Source organism: Danio rerio, chromosome 18 (genome assembly GCF_052040795.2).
Source record: "Danio rerio strain M-AB ecotype USA chromosome 18, GRCz13ab, whole genome shotgun sequence".
Classification (NCBI taxonomy): domain Eukaryota; kingdom Metazoa; phylum Chordata; class Actinopteri; order Cypriniformes; family Danionidae; genus Danio; species Danio rerio.
Window position 1 is genome coordinate 15,803,550 of NC_141038.1, and position 17,407 is coordinate 15,820,956.

General features: G+C 38.6%; 1 protein-coding gene across 5 annotated transcripts in view; it reads left to right on the plus strand.

The window, feature by feature from the left end:
• The window catches only part of si:dkey-246g23.2, a 186,051-nt gene that overhangs the window by 58,610 nt on the left and 110,034 nt on the right, over positions 1-17,407 (plus strand). For 3 of the 5 annotated variants that reach the window (XM_087293039.1, XM_087293038.1, XM_087293040.1), the window contains one exon: positions 1,914-2,130. In XM_087293039.1, the coding sequence (XP_087149165.1) occupies positions 1,914-2,130 (217 nt within the window). Of the gene's footprint in view, positions 1-1,913; positions 2,442-17,407 lie in introns of all 5 variants that reach the window. The other 2 variants (XR_015514800.1, XR_015514801.1) reach the window with 1 other exon arrangement.

Sequence of the window (17,407 nt, forward strand, 5' to 3'; positions counted from 1 at the left end):
ACAAAAGAAAACTGACAAATCACATAAACAAAATAAACAATTTTGTCACATTGCTCGAGGATTTCAGCTGGCACTGACAACCTTTACAAATGACATGGCTTCTAATCTGGGGTTGCCACAGTTGAATGAACCGCCAACTTATCCAGCATATGTTCTACGCAATGGATGCCCTTCCAGCTGCAACCCATCACTGGGAAAATGGCTTTAGATATTGCTCAGATTGTTTTCAATTTGAACATTGTGAGTAAATCATTTGGAATTCATCTTTGTTCCCCAATACTGATGCTCAGTTTGAACTTCAGCATAATGGCTTGACCACGTCTAAGTTTAACCCTTGTGTGGTGTTCAAATTTATAACTCAGCCAGTGTTAATGGGTCTGGAGGAACTGCTCCATTTTTGGGTTAATTCAACAAATTACTTCTTTATGTTCAAATATTCAACAGATGTTTACTTCATCCCAATTTCAAGCAATATAAAAGTTATTTAAGCCTAATATTTTCATTACCTTTGTTAGAACACATGAATTAAAGTGCTTCTCGTTTTTTGCCCTATCAGTCCCATTGAACATATTGCCTTACATGCCAGCTTGTACAACACACGAGGGGCAGAGTTTTGTTTTGGAACAGGATGTACTTTTTGCACTTGATCCCTATTTTTTGTATACTGTCCACATTGGGTGCACACAAAGAGTTTTGACACTTATTTTAACCTGGAGGATGTTTGGGTCCACTAGACCCACTATGTAATGTAAATCTGTAGGAGGGTGTGTAACGGAGGCCAGCTAGTGAAGTGCTGTGCAGGTAAACCTCACTCCTCTGACCTCTAAAGGTGCTCTAGGTCTTTAGCCTCCTTGTTAGAGCAACTGACTCCCATGCAGAAGGTTGCCAGTTCGATCTCAGCTTGGAGCGGGTTGGGTGGTGTAGGACCGGCGGGGTAACAGGTGCACAATAAGTTTTCATCAAAAATGTATTCTGAGTTTTATAATGAATACATTTAATTCATTCATTTTTCTGTGACTTAGTCCTTTATTTATCAGGGCTCGCCACAGTGGAATGAACCACCATCTATTCCAGCATATGTTTTACGCAGTGGATGCCCTTCCAGTCGCAACCCAATACTGGGAAAACTGGGCATACACTCTCTCATTCACACACACATACACACACACTATACGGCCAATCCAATTCACCTTTGGCGCATGTCTTTTGACTGTAGGGGAAACTGGAGCACCCAGAGGAAACCCACACAAGCACGAGGAGAACATGCAAACTCCACATAGAAATGCGAACTGATCCAGCCAGGACTCGAACCAGTGTCCTCCTTGCTGTGAGGCGACAGTGGCTCAATTTTTATTTTTCACAGACCTGAAGACCATACAAGGGTTAAATGCTTTAAGTTGTTGCCATGTTATTGGCTGACTATAGATAAATGCATTGACAAGCAATAGAACAGGTGTACCTAATAAAGTGGCCTGTACATATGTGTATACAGTATATATGGATTTCTTTACTGCTGACTCAAGTACAGTTGAGTTCGCGTCTATATTTCGTACAAGATCTTAATCCACTCTTCTGAATGTTTGGCTGTGTTCCCCTGGAGAGCCTGGTCATTAATTTCACGCCTCTCAGGAAAATTGTTGTGAAATGTTGAGTTGTCATAAATGGGTTTCTTTATATAACGGAGGTGCACCGGTTTCAAAGCTCATTTATCTTTTGGTATACAGTAGCATGAGACAGTTTGTGTGAAGTGTTGAGCATTGTGATATGCATACTAATGATGCAATGCTTTAAAGTCCTCTCTTTTTTTCTTGGCTAGTGTTGTAGAGAGATGCATGGAGATTTCTTATTGTCTGTAAATGAAATGATTTTCCTGCATTTTTATTTATGCCTGTTTATCTTTGTCTCTTCTGCAGATTTGGACCTTCGGTATTTTTGGAGCTGGAGTTCTTTTGAGGATTATCTGATGTTTTGCTTCGCCTTTACACTGCTGTGCGCTTTCATAACGTTCCTCTTTTTGGATTGGCTGCTGTTTGTGGAGGCCCTGGGCTCTCAGGCTGTAATGTTTGAAGCCATGTTGGGTCTTCCTCAGCTGCTGCAGAACTACAACAACCGCTCCACTCGAGGGATGAGGTAAACGAAGCCTATACACTGCTATTTATCTTTCATTAAAATGCCTAATTTGGATTTTTTACAAGGATGCATTAAAAATTATACAGTAACAGGCTTTGTGTAAGACTAAATTGGAAGTAAAGTTTGCTGTAAATATTAGGAATGCACAATATTAATATGCAGTTTCATGTTAGAACTATTGTCACGATTGTAGTTTTATCAATAGTTTGTTTAGTTATTTCTAGGCCCACATGGAATCTGAGTGTGCAGAAATGTGCAGATTTTTAGCCCATCATTGAATCTCTTTATTTACTTGTGTAAATGTGTGTGAAGTTATATTTATTCAGCTTTTAAATTAATTCCAGTATTATAATTATTTTCAAAAAAAAATGTTGTTTTGAGTTATTTACAATACAGTTTGTAAAGTAATATTTTCTTTTTCTTTTGGTAGATGTATTATATGATAGACTTGCTTTGTTCGCCAAATAAGTGGATCTAATTGGATTTCCATTGTAAATATTAAATAAAAGGTTTTTTTTTCACATATTAAGTTTTTAGTTATGATACTCCCTAAAACTGCACATTTTTTACAAAATACGTGTGAAGAAATAGCTGCAAATGTCTGCAGATTCTGTCTGCTCCTAGTCATTTGCTGTTCATTTAAAGGTTTTGTTGAAATAGATTTTTTTTTTGTTTTGTTTTAGCTGTAGTTTCAGTTTAAACTAAATGAAAATTAAAAAATATTTTCTGTGCAACTATCTGAAATTTATAAGAGTAAATCAAAAATATACATTTTATTCAAGATGATATAATTGTTATATGAATATTAGATCCAGAGAAACTTATAATTTTATTAAAATATTTCCTAAATGATGTTTAACAGAGCAAGGACATTTTTCTCAGTATGTCTGATAATATTTTTTCTTCTAGAGAAACTCTTATTTGTTTTACTTTGGCTAGAATAAAAGCCATTTTGTAATTTTTTAAAAACAATTTTAAGATTGAAATTTTTAGGCCTTTTTTTTTTGATAGTCTACAGAACAAACTATTGGTGTACAATAACTTGCATCATCACCCTAACCTGCCTAAGCCTTTAAATGTCACTTTAAGCTGTATAGAAGAGTCTTAAAAAATATCTAGTAAAATATTATTTACTGTCATCAGGGCAAAGATAAAATAAATCAGTTATTAGAGATAAGTTAATAAAACTATAATGTTTAGAAATGTGTTGAAAAAAATCTTCTCTCTGTTAAACAGAAATTGCTGGAAAAAAAATAAACAGGCTAATAAATCTGACTTTAACTGTATATATATATATATATATATATATATATATATATATATATATATATATATATTTTTTTTTTTTTTTTTTTTTTCTCTCTCACACATATATAGGCTTTTTACTATAAATATTTTATTCATTCATTTATTCATCCATTCAGTTTCTTTTTTCAGCTTATTCCCTTTATTAATCTGGGGTCGCCACAGCGGAATGAGCTGCGGCTTTATCCAGCATGTTTTTACAAGAAGAACATGCAAGAACATGCAGACTCCACACAGAAATGACAACTGACCCAGCCGAGGCTCAAACCAGCGACCTTCTTGTTTTTAAATATTTCCCAAAGGATAATTAACAGGCCAAGAATTTCAGGGGGGCAAATAATTCTGACTTCAACTGTACATATGTTTTTTTTTTTTATTTATTTATTTTTTTTTTTTACCTAACTCTGAGTTAAAGTGTAGCTTCATTATTTCTTGAACAACCACGTTAGAAGGCCTCGCCCATGTTCCAGCATGACAATGCAAAGATTCACTGGCCTCACACTTTAAAAGGAGGCTTCATGTGTACAATTGGTTAGACCACCAGTTGACCTGAACCCCAAATGTCTTGAGATGTGTTTAAGAGTGGTTCAGTCAATGCTATGAGTCTTTGCTTACTTAAATCCAAACAAATACTTTTTTAGACTAGAGAGCAGACATTGAGTATGATTACATGGACAACAATAAACTGATTTTAATACGATTAAGACAATACTCTGATTAAGAGTCTACCATGTAAACAGTGATTTTTAATCAATTTAATCCAATTAAAACAGAAACAGAAATTGAATTAAGACATGGAGTATGCCGATTTTAGTCGCATTATTGAAGTGCAGTACAGACATGTAAACACAGCAATCAAACTATTACTGTCGTGTAGGATTTTCCCTGCATTTTGCGACAGGATAGTCTATACACACACGGCTGTTTGACACTATTCTCTGCACCTACCGAGTTAGCATCACAAAATTCTTAACTCGTTTTTTTCCCATATGGCAGGCGGTATTAAATTCCATTAAAACAACACTTTTCCAGCAGTTTCTCGCATCCAATATCTCATTTGTCATAGGGGCATGCATGAAATGTTCCTGAATGAAAGTGAAAGTGCTAAACTGCAGTTAAAGTCCACAAAATAAAAATAAAACACCCGAAATTACATGAAGCTGGAGGAAATGTGGATAGCATGGAGACGCAATGACGTTAATCGAATGATGTGCTATAACAGGTAAAACGGGATCATGAAAATGTAAATGTAAAGACTTTGATCATATCACTGTCTTATTCAGATTAAGGCACATAATGATTAGTGATGTCCATGTAAACATAGTCTATGTCTATTCATTACAATATATTTCTGCTCATGTTGAGCAATCACAACTTCAACCCCGTCTATGTATGTTATGCTCAACATATCACCCAAAACACCTATCCTAATCTCTCGTGGCAGTTTTTGCTCATCAGTTGCCATAACAAGTAGAAGGTGAGAAGGTTAAATTCACACAGAGTACTTGTTTGCAAGACATGCCTAACCCAGGACATCACTCATTACAGGCGCATCATGATGATAATTAATATTAGACAGCTAATGAGCTTGTTAATTGATGTTACAGCCCACTCTGCTCAAATCTGAAGACTCGATAAAACAAAGATGACATTAGTGGTACTTTCTGAAACCCAAAAAAAAACAAAAAAAGCCTGAAATGAGAGCCAGAAAGTATTTAGAGTAAAGCTAATATCTTTAGCCCCGGGCTTCAGTCAGCATAATAATCACAGCTCAATATCAGCTTCACTTCAGCTGAAGCCAGCTCTTTTTATTTAAAAAAAAAAGAGAAAAAGCCCTTCATCTCATGGTCTGCTCCAGAGAACTCAGTGTGACACACGCTCGGGGCTCGTCTTTATGAGCCAAATTAAACATTGTGAGCACAGTTTAGGCCAAGAGAGGGAAAATGGGAGCTAATGTAAATGGCGTTTCTGCCGGAAATCCATCTTTTTTTGAACACAATGAATGTGTCACTGCCATCCTGTGTAGTGTGTAATGTCTTTGCCCTTGATGTGATTTTAGAGTGTCCGCAGGCGTCGGCGGCTCTCGACCGATCACAGCACTGACATCTGTGTTTCTTTGCCTATGCGTGTGAATTTATTGTCTGCAAAGCCTTTGGAGACTGTATTTAAATAGCCGTCCTTCAAAATCTATGAGTGAAGATATCTTTCACTAAGACGGCATACCAGTGTTTTTGTGTGCCTGCAGGTTATTATGTATATACATCAGCATATACACACACACACTGGCCACTTTATTAAGTACACTGCTCATCAACACAAGTTTCTTACCAGCCAATCACATGGCAGCAACTCAATCAATTTATGCATGTAGACAGTGTCAAGCCAATTTGCTGCAGTTCAAACCAAGCATCAGAATGAGGAAGGAAGGTCATTTAAGTGACTTTGAATGTGGCATGGTTGTTGGTGCCCAGCAGGCTGGTCTTAGCATTTCAGAAACTGCTGTTCTACTTAGGTTTTTTATGCTCAACCATCTCTAGAGTTTACAGATAATGGTCCAAAAAATAGAAAATATCCAGTAAACAGGAAACTGAGGCTACAATTCGCACAGGCTCATCAAAATTGGACAATAGAAGATTGGAAAAATGTTGCCTGGTCTGATGAGTTTCGATTTCTGCTATATATTTTGATGGTAGGGTCAGAATTTGGCATGAAAGCATGGATCCATCCTGCCTTGCATCAATGGTTTAGGCTGCTGTTGGTGGTGTAATAGTGTGGGTGATATTTTCTTGGCACACTTTGGGCCCATTGTTACCAATTGAGCACCTTGTCAATGCCGCAGCCTACCTGAGTAATGTTGCTGACCATGTCCATCCCTTTATGACCATAGTGTACCCATCTTCAGATGGCTACTTCCAGCAGGATAATGTACCATGTCATAAAGCGTTAATCATTTCGGACTGGTTTCTTAAACATGACAATGAGTTCACTGTACTCAAGTGGCCTCCACAGTCACCAGATCTCAATCCAATAGAGCACCTTTGAAATGTGATGGAATGGGAGATTCGCATCATGGACGTGCAGCCGACAAATCTGCTGCAGCTGCATGATGCTATCATGCCATTATGGACCAAAATCTCTGAGAAACATTTCCAATATCTTGTTGAGTCTATGCCACGATGATTAAGGCAGTTCTGAAGGCAAAAAGGGGTCCAACCTGGTACTAGAAAGGTGTACCTAATAAAGTGGCCGGTGAGGTATAAATATCTATTGAACCCCAAGACTGCACTTTTCAATCACTAAAATAATTAAATAATAATAATAGAATCGTTAATGTTAGAATAAGAGTTTACCCACAAATTATCACTCTGTCAGCATTTTTTCATCCCGAAAAAAAAAAAAACATTGTGCCAGCATTGACAGAATTGGGTTCAATCTGTTAAAGTCTACAAGATCTTCAGTGGGGAAAAAAAGGGGGTTTTGAATAGTTGAGAAATTACAGAGTTTTGTTTGACTTTAGGGCACTCAAAATGTAATTAACAGGCTTAATGGACCACTTCTCTACCTAGTGAGCAAGATACAGGCAGTGTCTTAGATCTGAACGAAGCTCAATCCATAATTTAACCCAGGGATGAGTTCTTAATGAGGTTATTATTAAATGCACCAGTTCAGACAGAAGAGAAAAGTAATGCAAGCTGTTGGTGTTACATTGCGACTAGTGTTAATATCTGCTGCAATCTGCTCTGATTTGTATGTATATGTACTTTTTTCTGTTTTTACTGTCAGGCAAAGTCAAATCAATGACCCAAGGTTGCACGATGGTGTCTACGCAAGCAGTTCTTAATGTTGTGTGTTTGTGTTGCTGTGCCCTTGTAGAGAGAGTTTTATGAGGTATCATGATCCACATCAGTACCTTCACCAATGACATGTGCGGCATTGTCTTTAACAAGACCAACCATCCATACCCACCTACAGTCCTTAAAATGGGTCAGTGAATCTGGGAGGGTCCAGTATTGTGCCCTTGAGCCAGACGTTTATTGAACCTGAAGGATTTAAATGGTACCACACCAATCTTGATGACCTTGTTTGATCGTCTCGCTGATCCTGCGTTCGCTTGTGCTGCTGGTTAAATTCAAGATGCTCCAGTGCAGAAACTGGGATAAAGTGAGAAGTGTGTGTCTCAGACTGTGACTGGCATTAATTGACCAGGTATCCAGTGACACAACTCACTCTCCCATGAGGCTTTGCCCTATTTTTTCAGTCCCTCAGAAATCTTGACAGGGGCTTTTTTGTGAGTTAACATTTGTATTTATACACAAAACGACTTCTAATGTTTATGTTTCAGCCTGAGGGGACTGTTTATGCATGTTCGCAAAACTAGCTCAAGCTATTAACTGTATCCCTTAAGCTGTATCTGACAGCCATATTAAGTATGAACATTCTATGATTAATGAACGATTATTTTATCAATAAAGTGTTTAGACTTAAAACACTGTTATAATACATTTAGCCACTAAGCATTGTTCTTATGATGTTTTCTACAAGAGGAAAATGCAAATTACTTCCAAAAACCTGAAGGATAGTCTGTGTTAGTAAATTCAAGGCTATTTATGAAATCCAGGCATAACACTGTATGACAGTGTTTCACATGACTGTTATAGCCTACAGCTAAGCAATCTGTCAGATTGCATTCAAGTTCTAGAGAGAATTATAACTGATAAATTATCCTAAATAAAACATACATTTATAGATATGGTGTATAGAGTTAAAATCAGAATTATTAGTCCCCCTGTTTATTTTTCCCCCAATTTTTGTTTAACGAAGAGCAGATATTTTCAACACATTTCTAAACTTAATAGTTTTAATAACTCATTAATAATAACTGATTTATCTATTTTTTGCCATGATGACAGTGATTAATATTTTACTTGATATTTTATCAAGACAGCTCTATACAGCTTAAAGTGACATTTAAAGGCTTTACTAGGTTAATAAGGTTAACTAGGCAGGATAGGGTAATTAGGCAAGTTATTGTATAAAGATGGTTTGTTCTGTAGACTATCGAAAAATATATAGCTTAAAGGGTCTAATAAATTTGACCTTAAAATTTTTTTTTTATTAAAAACTGCTTTTATTATAGCTGAAAATAAAACAAAATGTTCTTGGACTGTTAAACATATATTTGGGAAAATTAAAAAAAAAATTAATTGGGGGCTAATAATTCTGATTTCAGCTGTAAGTATGTAAGTGTTGCACTTAACTGGGAAATAGAAGCAACTTGAATGGTTTGTGAGCACACTTAAGTGCTCACAGCATGCCATATTATCTAATAATTGTAAGAAATAATTCCAAAAGGCTATTGACTGTCTAAAGCCACAAAACAAAAATACGATGCCGAGTTCAGCGGCTAATCAGCGGGAATCAGCTGACATGACAGTGACCAGCGAGACCTCACTCAAGTGGCCAAGCCCTTAATTATGCATACTTGATATAACTTAATAAAAACTAAATGAATGAGTTATAAAAAAAAAATCACCCCCCTCACAGTTGTCATGAAGGGTAATATTAACTATATGCACTAAAACCATCTCTTGTACCAGGCTGTAAACATGCTTATATCAGTTGTAAAATTGGCCAATTTAGCATTGCAGTCAGTGAAAATCTGGGGTTTCTGGAGCCAGCCCCCAAAGGCCAGTCGATGAATTGCAGTTTCAGTTACTTCCGTATTGGCTTCACAAGGGAGAGCAGGAGTTTGTCGCTTGATCCCCACTTACGTACACACATATAATATTAAATTAACTAGTCTACTCTATTCTTTTCACTTCTATTTATTTGTTTTATTCGATCACCTATAAATTGGCATAAATCATTTTGTTGCTTGTTATAATTATTTTTTCTACTGGTTGTGCATTACATCACAATTACAACAATGATTAAATTATCTTCAAAATGTGGTAAAAAAAAAAAGAAATCAAATGACTTTTTAGACTGTTAATTAGTTGAAATCGCCTTGTGTACTAAACTCAGAATACGCAATGAGAACCAAGCTGTTGTCTTTCACCTCATGTCTCTCACTTCTCTCATTTCAGACACCTCCACAGGAGCTCTAAAATCTTTTAAAAGTTTACAACAAAAAAAAAGTTTGCAGCACTCAGCTCAAATGTCGGCTGAACCCAGTTTCAGGGGTCTGGGCTCCATGCTAAGTCAAGAGCGTAGTTAGCATCAGGATCCTGCTGTGTTGATGAAGCCGAGTGCGCTGTAATCTGTCTCACTAACAAGCAGGGACATGCAGCCAGATTCTCCCATGAGACGAGCTTCACCATGGGCCTCGCTGCTCACACAGAGCCCTGATCGGCCCTGATTACCCCTGGGAGTTTCGCGCTCATCGGAAACGTTTCCAGTATTTATAAAAATAAGGAAGCAGTGGATGTAACTTAGCTGTACGGGGTGTCTGGGGAAGGGAAAGTGTCCTCTCTAGCATAGATGCAGTTCTGATTTGTTGTTGCTTTTGTTATGACAACTGGTGGGAGCTATTTGTCTTTCTGTGGTCTGCTTGTGCATGTGATCTACCTTATATTTGCTTCCAATGGTTCTCGGGGATACACCCAGGTGGCAAAAAGTCATTTATCATAGCTAGTGAAGCGGCGTTCATGAAACTGGACACAAGCAGAGTGAAAGAAATGCTTTATTAAGCACAAACAAGTCAACAATGGACTGAAAGATGCTGTTTATTTTTCTTTCCCTGCCAACATAGCAGGTTAGAATGGAATACTAGAAGGCATAAGTACACCTGTTCAACTGTTTGTTAATGCATAAATGCTAAATCAGTCAATCACATGACAACAACTGACTGCTTTTAGGAATGATGTGGTCAAGACAATCTGCTGAAGTTAGTTTTCAGCTTTGTCAGGGTCAGACTTTGGAATAAGTAGCATAAAGGCATGGATACATCCAGTCTTGTATGTTCTTGTTGCTGTTCAGGTTCCAACTGTGATCTAAGGGTGCAGGGGTTATTTGCTTGGTACACGTTGAGCATCAGTAAACATTCTTTAAATGGCGTAGCCTAGATACATTAAGCATTGTTGCTTACCAAGTCCGTCCTATTATGACCACAGCGAACCCATCTTGTGATGGGTACTTCCCTTGATGGATCTGGTAAAATCCTAAATACATTTCTAGAGAGAGCAAAATACTTCTCAGGAGCTACGTTTTTGCCATTTTTGTTTTCGTGAATCCACCTGAGGCCACTGTTTACAAATTTTCAGATCTCAAAATTAACCGACTGATCCCCCACCCTCCTCCTTCCCTAAACCCAACCATTAGTGTTTTCAAAAGCAACGATTGACCCATCCACCCATTTCTCTTAACCCAACCTCAGTGTTTTCAAAAGCAATCCAGAAAAAGAAAAGCCCCCCAAGTTTTACCACATTTTCTGATTTTACCACTTCTTCACCCTGTTATTTACTTGTTTATTTTTTTTTTTTTACTGTTTTTGCCTTACTCGCTTTCTGGATTCATTCTTTACCAGACTTGGACCTCAATGTTGCAGTCAACTCTGCTCTGCGTCTCAAGTCCGCCGATGTACATGTTGAGCTATCGGACAAACTGGTAACTGTGGAAAAGCCATCCATTCGAAGAAGCAGTCAGCTGGTACGCGAGAAAAGGAATGCCATCAAACCGCCCTGTAGCTTTTGTTTTAAAGATGAAATAGTCCTACCTAAGTAATTTGCAATCTACAGCAATGTTTATATGACTACATTTCTAGAATAAGCCTATGTTGGTTAAAAATCTGCCACAAAGTCTTTCTTTTTTTTTTTGTTGGGGTAAAAAGAGAAGTTGTGGCCTACGAAACCTAAAGGTTGACGGTTCTATTGCCAGTATTGCCAGGAGCTCTAAATTGCTCTAAAACTCAGTATTGCCTAACCTCTAAATGTTCCCCAGCAAATAGTTTCTGTGTGTGGGGGTGGGGGTGGAGCCACTTATATAATAATATCAGTCAAATATGACTTTTAAGAAAAAAAAAGTATTGGTTCCCATTAAGAAAATATTGGCTTATAAATCACACAGAATTAAGTATTTTCAAAATGCAGATTGCTTCTAGTGAGGGTAGAGCTTAGGGGTAGATTTAGGGTAGGGAATAGAATATACAGAATATATATCTATGGGAAGTCCTTAGAGCGATACTTGTACAAGTAGTGGTACCTGCCTTGCCTCGTGCATGCATGTTTATGTTTTGTGACATACTTTACATAGTTATATGGGTACAATATGGGTATTACAAGAAACTGACTCATTGCCTTTTTCCCCATTTTCGAAAGGCTCATAAATCACTCAGAATGTTTTTTTTTTAAGAAAGGAAAAATGTAGTTTCCTTTGAGGGTCGGAAGAGTGATAGAAAATACACCTTGTACAGTATAAAAACAATGAAAAACTGGAATGTTACATTTTACAAAAACAAATGTGCTTGAAATGAAGCATTCAGTCAAGTTTACATTGTTTTGTAAATTGATTTCCACTTTAATGGAAATATATATAGCGAACTTGATTAATGTAACCATTTAGCAGATAATAGCATGTTTTACTATAGTTTTAAGAGCTAGGGTGCCGCCATCTTGGAATATCACTGTGTCTGACGTCAGTGGGTTGGTTCTGTTCCCTCAGCTGAACAGATGTAGTGTAAGTAATGGACTGAACACGTAGACTGTAAGGTGTAGTTTATAGCGATTTAGTCCACTCTCTGTATTATGCTGCTTGACTGAGTGCTTCATTTCCCCTTTAAGTTCATTGCTTTCAACAGAGTGGGTAAATGCAGAACACAAATTCCTAATAAAATTGACCATAATTTGAAAAGTCTGTCATCTGTATTCAGTGAATAGTGTCCAATAAAGTACATAGTAATGTAGTATATCCTGGAGAAATAGTTGGGTTGTATTCTATCCTAAACATAGCCATTGACTTTCTGAGGCCTGAAAGTGATGCTTCACCTCAACACACATTAGCAAAGTGTCTTTTTCGATCTTTCAGTTGCGATTGCTTAGAGGCATGCAGACATGGAGAACTTTGTCAGTAGAGTTGTTGCCCTCACAGTCATTGGCTGTCATGTCTGGGTTAATTAGAAAAGAAAAAGCTATTGGAGTGGATCCCCACATGACCCAAGGTGAGCGCAGGCACGCCGCCTCCCCTGCGCAGTCCCCATTGATCAGACTGAGCCGTGTGATTGAATTAGAGAAGCCGCTAGCAGCCACGGCTTGCCAGGACCAGTACCGCAACAGAATTATTCACATTCCCTCTAGGGAAAAGCACAGTGGTGTAGAGGAGGAGAGAAAGAAGAAAAAGAAAGCAGCAGAGTGCTGGTGTACTGGGGGAAATACAGAGGAAGGAAAGAAGAAACCACTTTTCAGTTGTCATGACTATTTGTATAACATAATCATACTGTAACTCTTAATGGGTTTGTGTTTACAGAAGTAGAAATGTAGCACTGGGGATGCTGTAAAGTCCAACCATACTCAGACTCCACTTTCATCCTGTCTTTCTGTCTGTCTGTCTGTCCATCCGTCTGTCCTATAACCATCTCAAACTCCACTTTTATTCTATCTATCTATCTTTCTGTCCATCCGTCCATACTATAACCAAACTCAAACTCCACTTCTATTCTATCTGTCCATCCGTCTGTTCGTCAATCTGTCTTTCTGCCTGTCTCTCTGTAACCATACTCAAACACCACTTCTATCTATTCATCCATCCATATCCATCTATAACAATACTTAAACTCCACTTCTGTCCTATCTATCTGTCTGTCCCTCCGTCCGTCCTTTGACCATACTCAAGCTCCACTTCTATTCTATCTATCTATCCGTCCGGTTGTGTTTATAGAAGTAGAAATGCAGCACAAGGTGTGCTATAATGTCCAACCATACTCAAACTCCACTTTCATCTTTATCTATCTATCTATCTATCTATCTATCTATCTATCTATCTATCTATCTATCTATCTATCTATCTATCTATCTATCTATCTATCTATCTATCTATCTATCTATCTATCTATCTATCTATCTATCTATCTATCTATCTATCTATCTATCTATCTATCTATCTAACTATCTATCTATCTATCTATCTATTAGGCTTGGGCGATATTACGGTATTATGGTATACCGCGGGATCTAAAAATAGCAACGGTGTCAGTTTCAATACCGTTATACCGTCATAAAGTATTAAATATCCTTTATTTAATGCCTAAAAAACGTGTGTGTGGTTGTCATCACGGGACAGTGTGGAGGAGAGAGATAGAGGAAGAGGGAGGGGGAGAGGGTGAGAGGGAGAGGGAGAGAGGGACAGGGAGACGTGACGTGACGAGTCGCGCTTCAAAGTGTCCTGCAGTTTGGGAGTTTCGACTGAACAGAAGGGAGACGTGGCTAATATGAACGAGAGGTCTGCATTAGAGCTGAAGATCTTTGCCCGAACCCGGCGAGACCCGAAAAAATCCAAATCCCTGCATTAAAATCCATCCCTGCAAAGGTGAAGCAAATTATGACGAAGTAGTAAAAAAAGATAATTTTGACGGCGGTCAAGCCAGTCAGAAAGAGCGGTTATTCCAGCCGCAGGTATTTAGCGGTCGCTCATACACTGCGTATTACGGTAGAGCCCTAAACCGCAAGCTGACAGGTAAAATGACGAGGCCACTCGCTACCCTGAAACTACGGTCATGGAAAATTAAATGGATGTTCCTGACTGGTATAAGATGAATAAACAATCCTACCTAAAACTTGCAAAATTAGCCAGATCAGAACTCTGCATCTCGGCCTGTAGCAGTAGCAGTGAAACGGTGTTCAGTGCTGCTGGACGCACATGAGAGCAAGACTGCGCTAAAGCCAGTGGATTTAATAATGTTCCTCCACAAACACACGTAGCCTAATCTTGGTGAGTAAAGGGTTTTAAATTATAAATAAATATTAATTAAACCATATAATCATAATGTAGACAGAGTATACAGACTAATGGTGGCATTATTCTTTTAATATTCAGCTTCAATTTAGTTACTGCCAAAATACCCGTCATCATTTAGAGTTTATTTGATTTGTTAAGCAAGATTTCTTTTCATTGGTGTGTTGGCCAATTTAAAGGCTAAGTGCATGTAGACCTATAGAGTGCTGAGATGTTACGATGTTACAGAGGACTTATTTTATTTCTTTGTTCCAACTTTCAAGTGGGATATAGTCTACGTTTGTTACGAATAAATGCTGTTAAAACATATAAATGACTCATTCTTGAAAAAATGCATTAGAGCTGTAAGGGCTCGGGCTTTATAAAGCTGTCAATCAAAATGTACGTGTCGGACTCGGGACCTATCGGGTATAATTTTTATGGCCCGATTACAGCTCTCTGCATTCCCGCGGGAGCCGGCCAGTTTTCTTACGGTGTGGGAGTAAATTTCTGAATAAATCGCGGGAGAGATGTGTGTGTGTTTGTGTAAGACAGAGAAAGTCTCTCTGTCTGTCTGTCTCTCTCTGTCTCTCTCTCTCTCTCTCTCTCTCTCTCTCTCTCTCTCTCTCTCTCTCTCTCTCTCTCTCTCTCTCTCTCTCTCTCTCTCTGCCTAAGGTCGCATAGAAGGTATTCAGTTTCTGAATGGTTTAGGCTCAAGCCAACAGTTTGGTGACGCTGTCTGAGCCTTACGTCATAATTTTTTTTTATTACGCCGGTAATACCGGATACCGGGGTAAAATATGGAGGCAGTTTGACGGTCTCAAAATTTGGACACCGCCCAAGCCTACTATCTATCTGTCTGTTTGTCTGTCTGTCTGTCTGTCTGTCTGTCTGTCTGTCTGTCTGTCTGTCTGTCTGTCTGTCTGTCTGTCTTCTATCATTCTATCTGACGTTCTTTTATTCTGTTGTTCAATCTACCTGTCATTTATCATTCTATCCATTGTTTAATCTTCCTTTTCATCATTCTATCCATCATTCTATCATTGTATTACAATCAGCAATCGGCCTGTCAATCATCCCCTTCCACCGAACTGACTCTATCACTGTCTCTCTCCTCCACCAATAGCTGGTGTGTGGTGAGCGCACTGGCATCGTTGTCCTGTGGCTGCCGTCATTGTATTGCTCTATATATCAATTAATCTGTATATCATTCTGTTGTTCTGTCTATCCTCCTCCAGCTGTGTTCTTTTATGGCTGTTTTGATTGGCTGTGTTTTCATGGTAAGGCAGTGATCTGCGTTAGACCGTTTGTTTGCTATATGGTACACAAACATAATTTGATTCACAGACTTTAATGTCTCCATCAACTTTTCTCTTTCTTTTTCCTTCCAAGTTTCTGCTTTTGTGTAGACTGATTTCTTTCAGAAAGTGTACAAACTCCCCTGTGTTTAAGCCAGATGGATCGATCGACATGCATATTTTATATTCTTTTTGTTAAGAAAGGCCTGCCTTTACCTTCACCAGCTGTTTGATTTCAAATGTGTTGAGTTTTGAAGGACCCGCTTTACCTGCAGCCCATGAATGCTTCATACAAGAGCTTCCTCAGATAGAGTCTCAAGGTTTTGTTTTCATTTTTTTTATTTCCATGGGTGAACAGCGACTAGAAGCAGATTATTAAACTATTTTCTCTTCATTCCCTTTGTGAGCATTTGTTGTAAGTTTTTTTGTGCACTTCTGTCTTTCAGAGGCTTCTCGCTAGTCATGGTTTATCCCTCCATAAAAGTGAACTCGCTAAAGATAAACCGGAGAGACTGTGACAGATACATCTGTGTCAATACATCTGTCTGGAGCAGATCTTCAGGATGTTGCTCTGTCTTAGATGTCTCTAGCAAATGTCAAAACCGAAATCTCATCACAAGTCCAGAAGGCTTGCCTTGCTTCCTATATGTCTAGTGTCTCTGTAGCCTCCAGCAGAACTATCGTTATGAAGTCTGCAGGTTAATCTGACCAGGTAATGTAATGTAATGTGTATTTATATAGCGCATTTATTGTGTATGGCCATACACCCAAAGCACTTCACAATCCACACCACCACCAGTGTGCAGCATCCACTTGGATGATGTGACGGCAGCCACAGGACAACGGCGCCAGTGCGCTCACCACACACCAACTATTGGTGGAGGAGAGAGACAGTGATAGAGTCAGTTCGGTGGAAGGGGATGATTGACAGGCCGATTGCTGATTGTAAGGGCCGATAGAGAGACTTTGGCCAGGACACCGGGGTTACACCCCTGCTCTTTCATGAGAGGTGCTATGGGATTTTTAATGACCACAGAGAGTCAGGACCTCAGTTTAACGTCTCATCCGAAAGACGGCGCCCACTGACAGTGTACTGTCCCCTTCACTTTTACTGGGGCATTAGGACTCACACAGACCACAGGTTGAGCTGGCCTCACTAACACCACTTCCAACAGCAACCTAGTGTTCCCTAATGGTCTCCCATCCAGGTACTGACCAGGCTCAGCCCTGCTTAGCTTCAGTGAGTAACCGGTCTTGGGCTGCAGGGTGATATGGCTGTGGTAGATTAGAAGATTGGAAACCTATCTATCTATCTCTCTTTGTTGGTCTATATATCTGTCTGCCGTTTCGTCCATCCATTCATTTATCTTTTAGTTTCAATTTTAAATAAGCTTTATTAGCATGACTGTGTGTTATCTAGTATGTTGCCTAACTTTCTGTAATCTATATTTTTTGTGGTTCCATTATCCAACTGTAGCATGACTGTTGTTCAGTCTATCAATCCATTCCCCCATCCATCAATTCATACATCTTTTTAATTCATTCATCTGTACTGCCTGTTGTTCCATTTATCATCCGTCCATCTGTAATTTATCTGTTCTATGTATCATCCATCCATCCATCCATCCACCCCTCAATCTGTAATCTATCTGTTGTTTCATCCATCAGTTCATCCATCTATCTGTAATAAGTCTGCTGTTCCATCCATTCTTGCATCCATCCATCCATCCGTCTTTCAATGTATAAAGCTA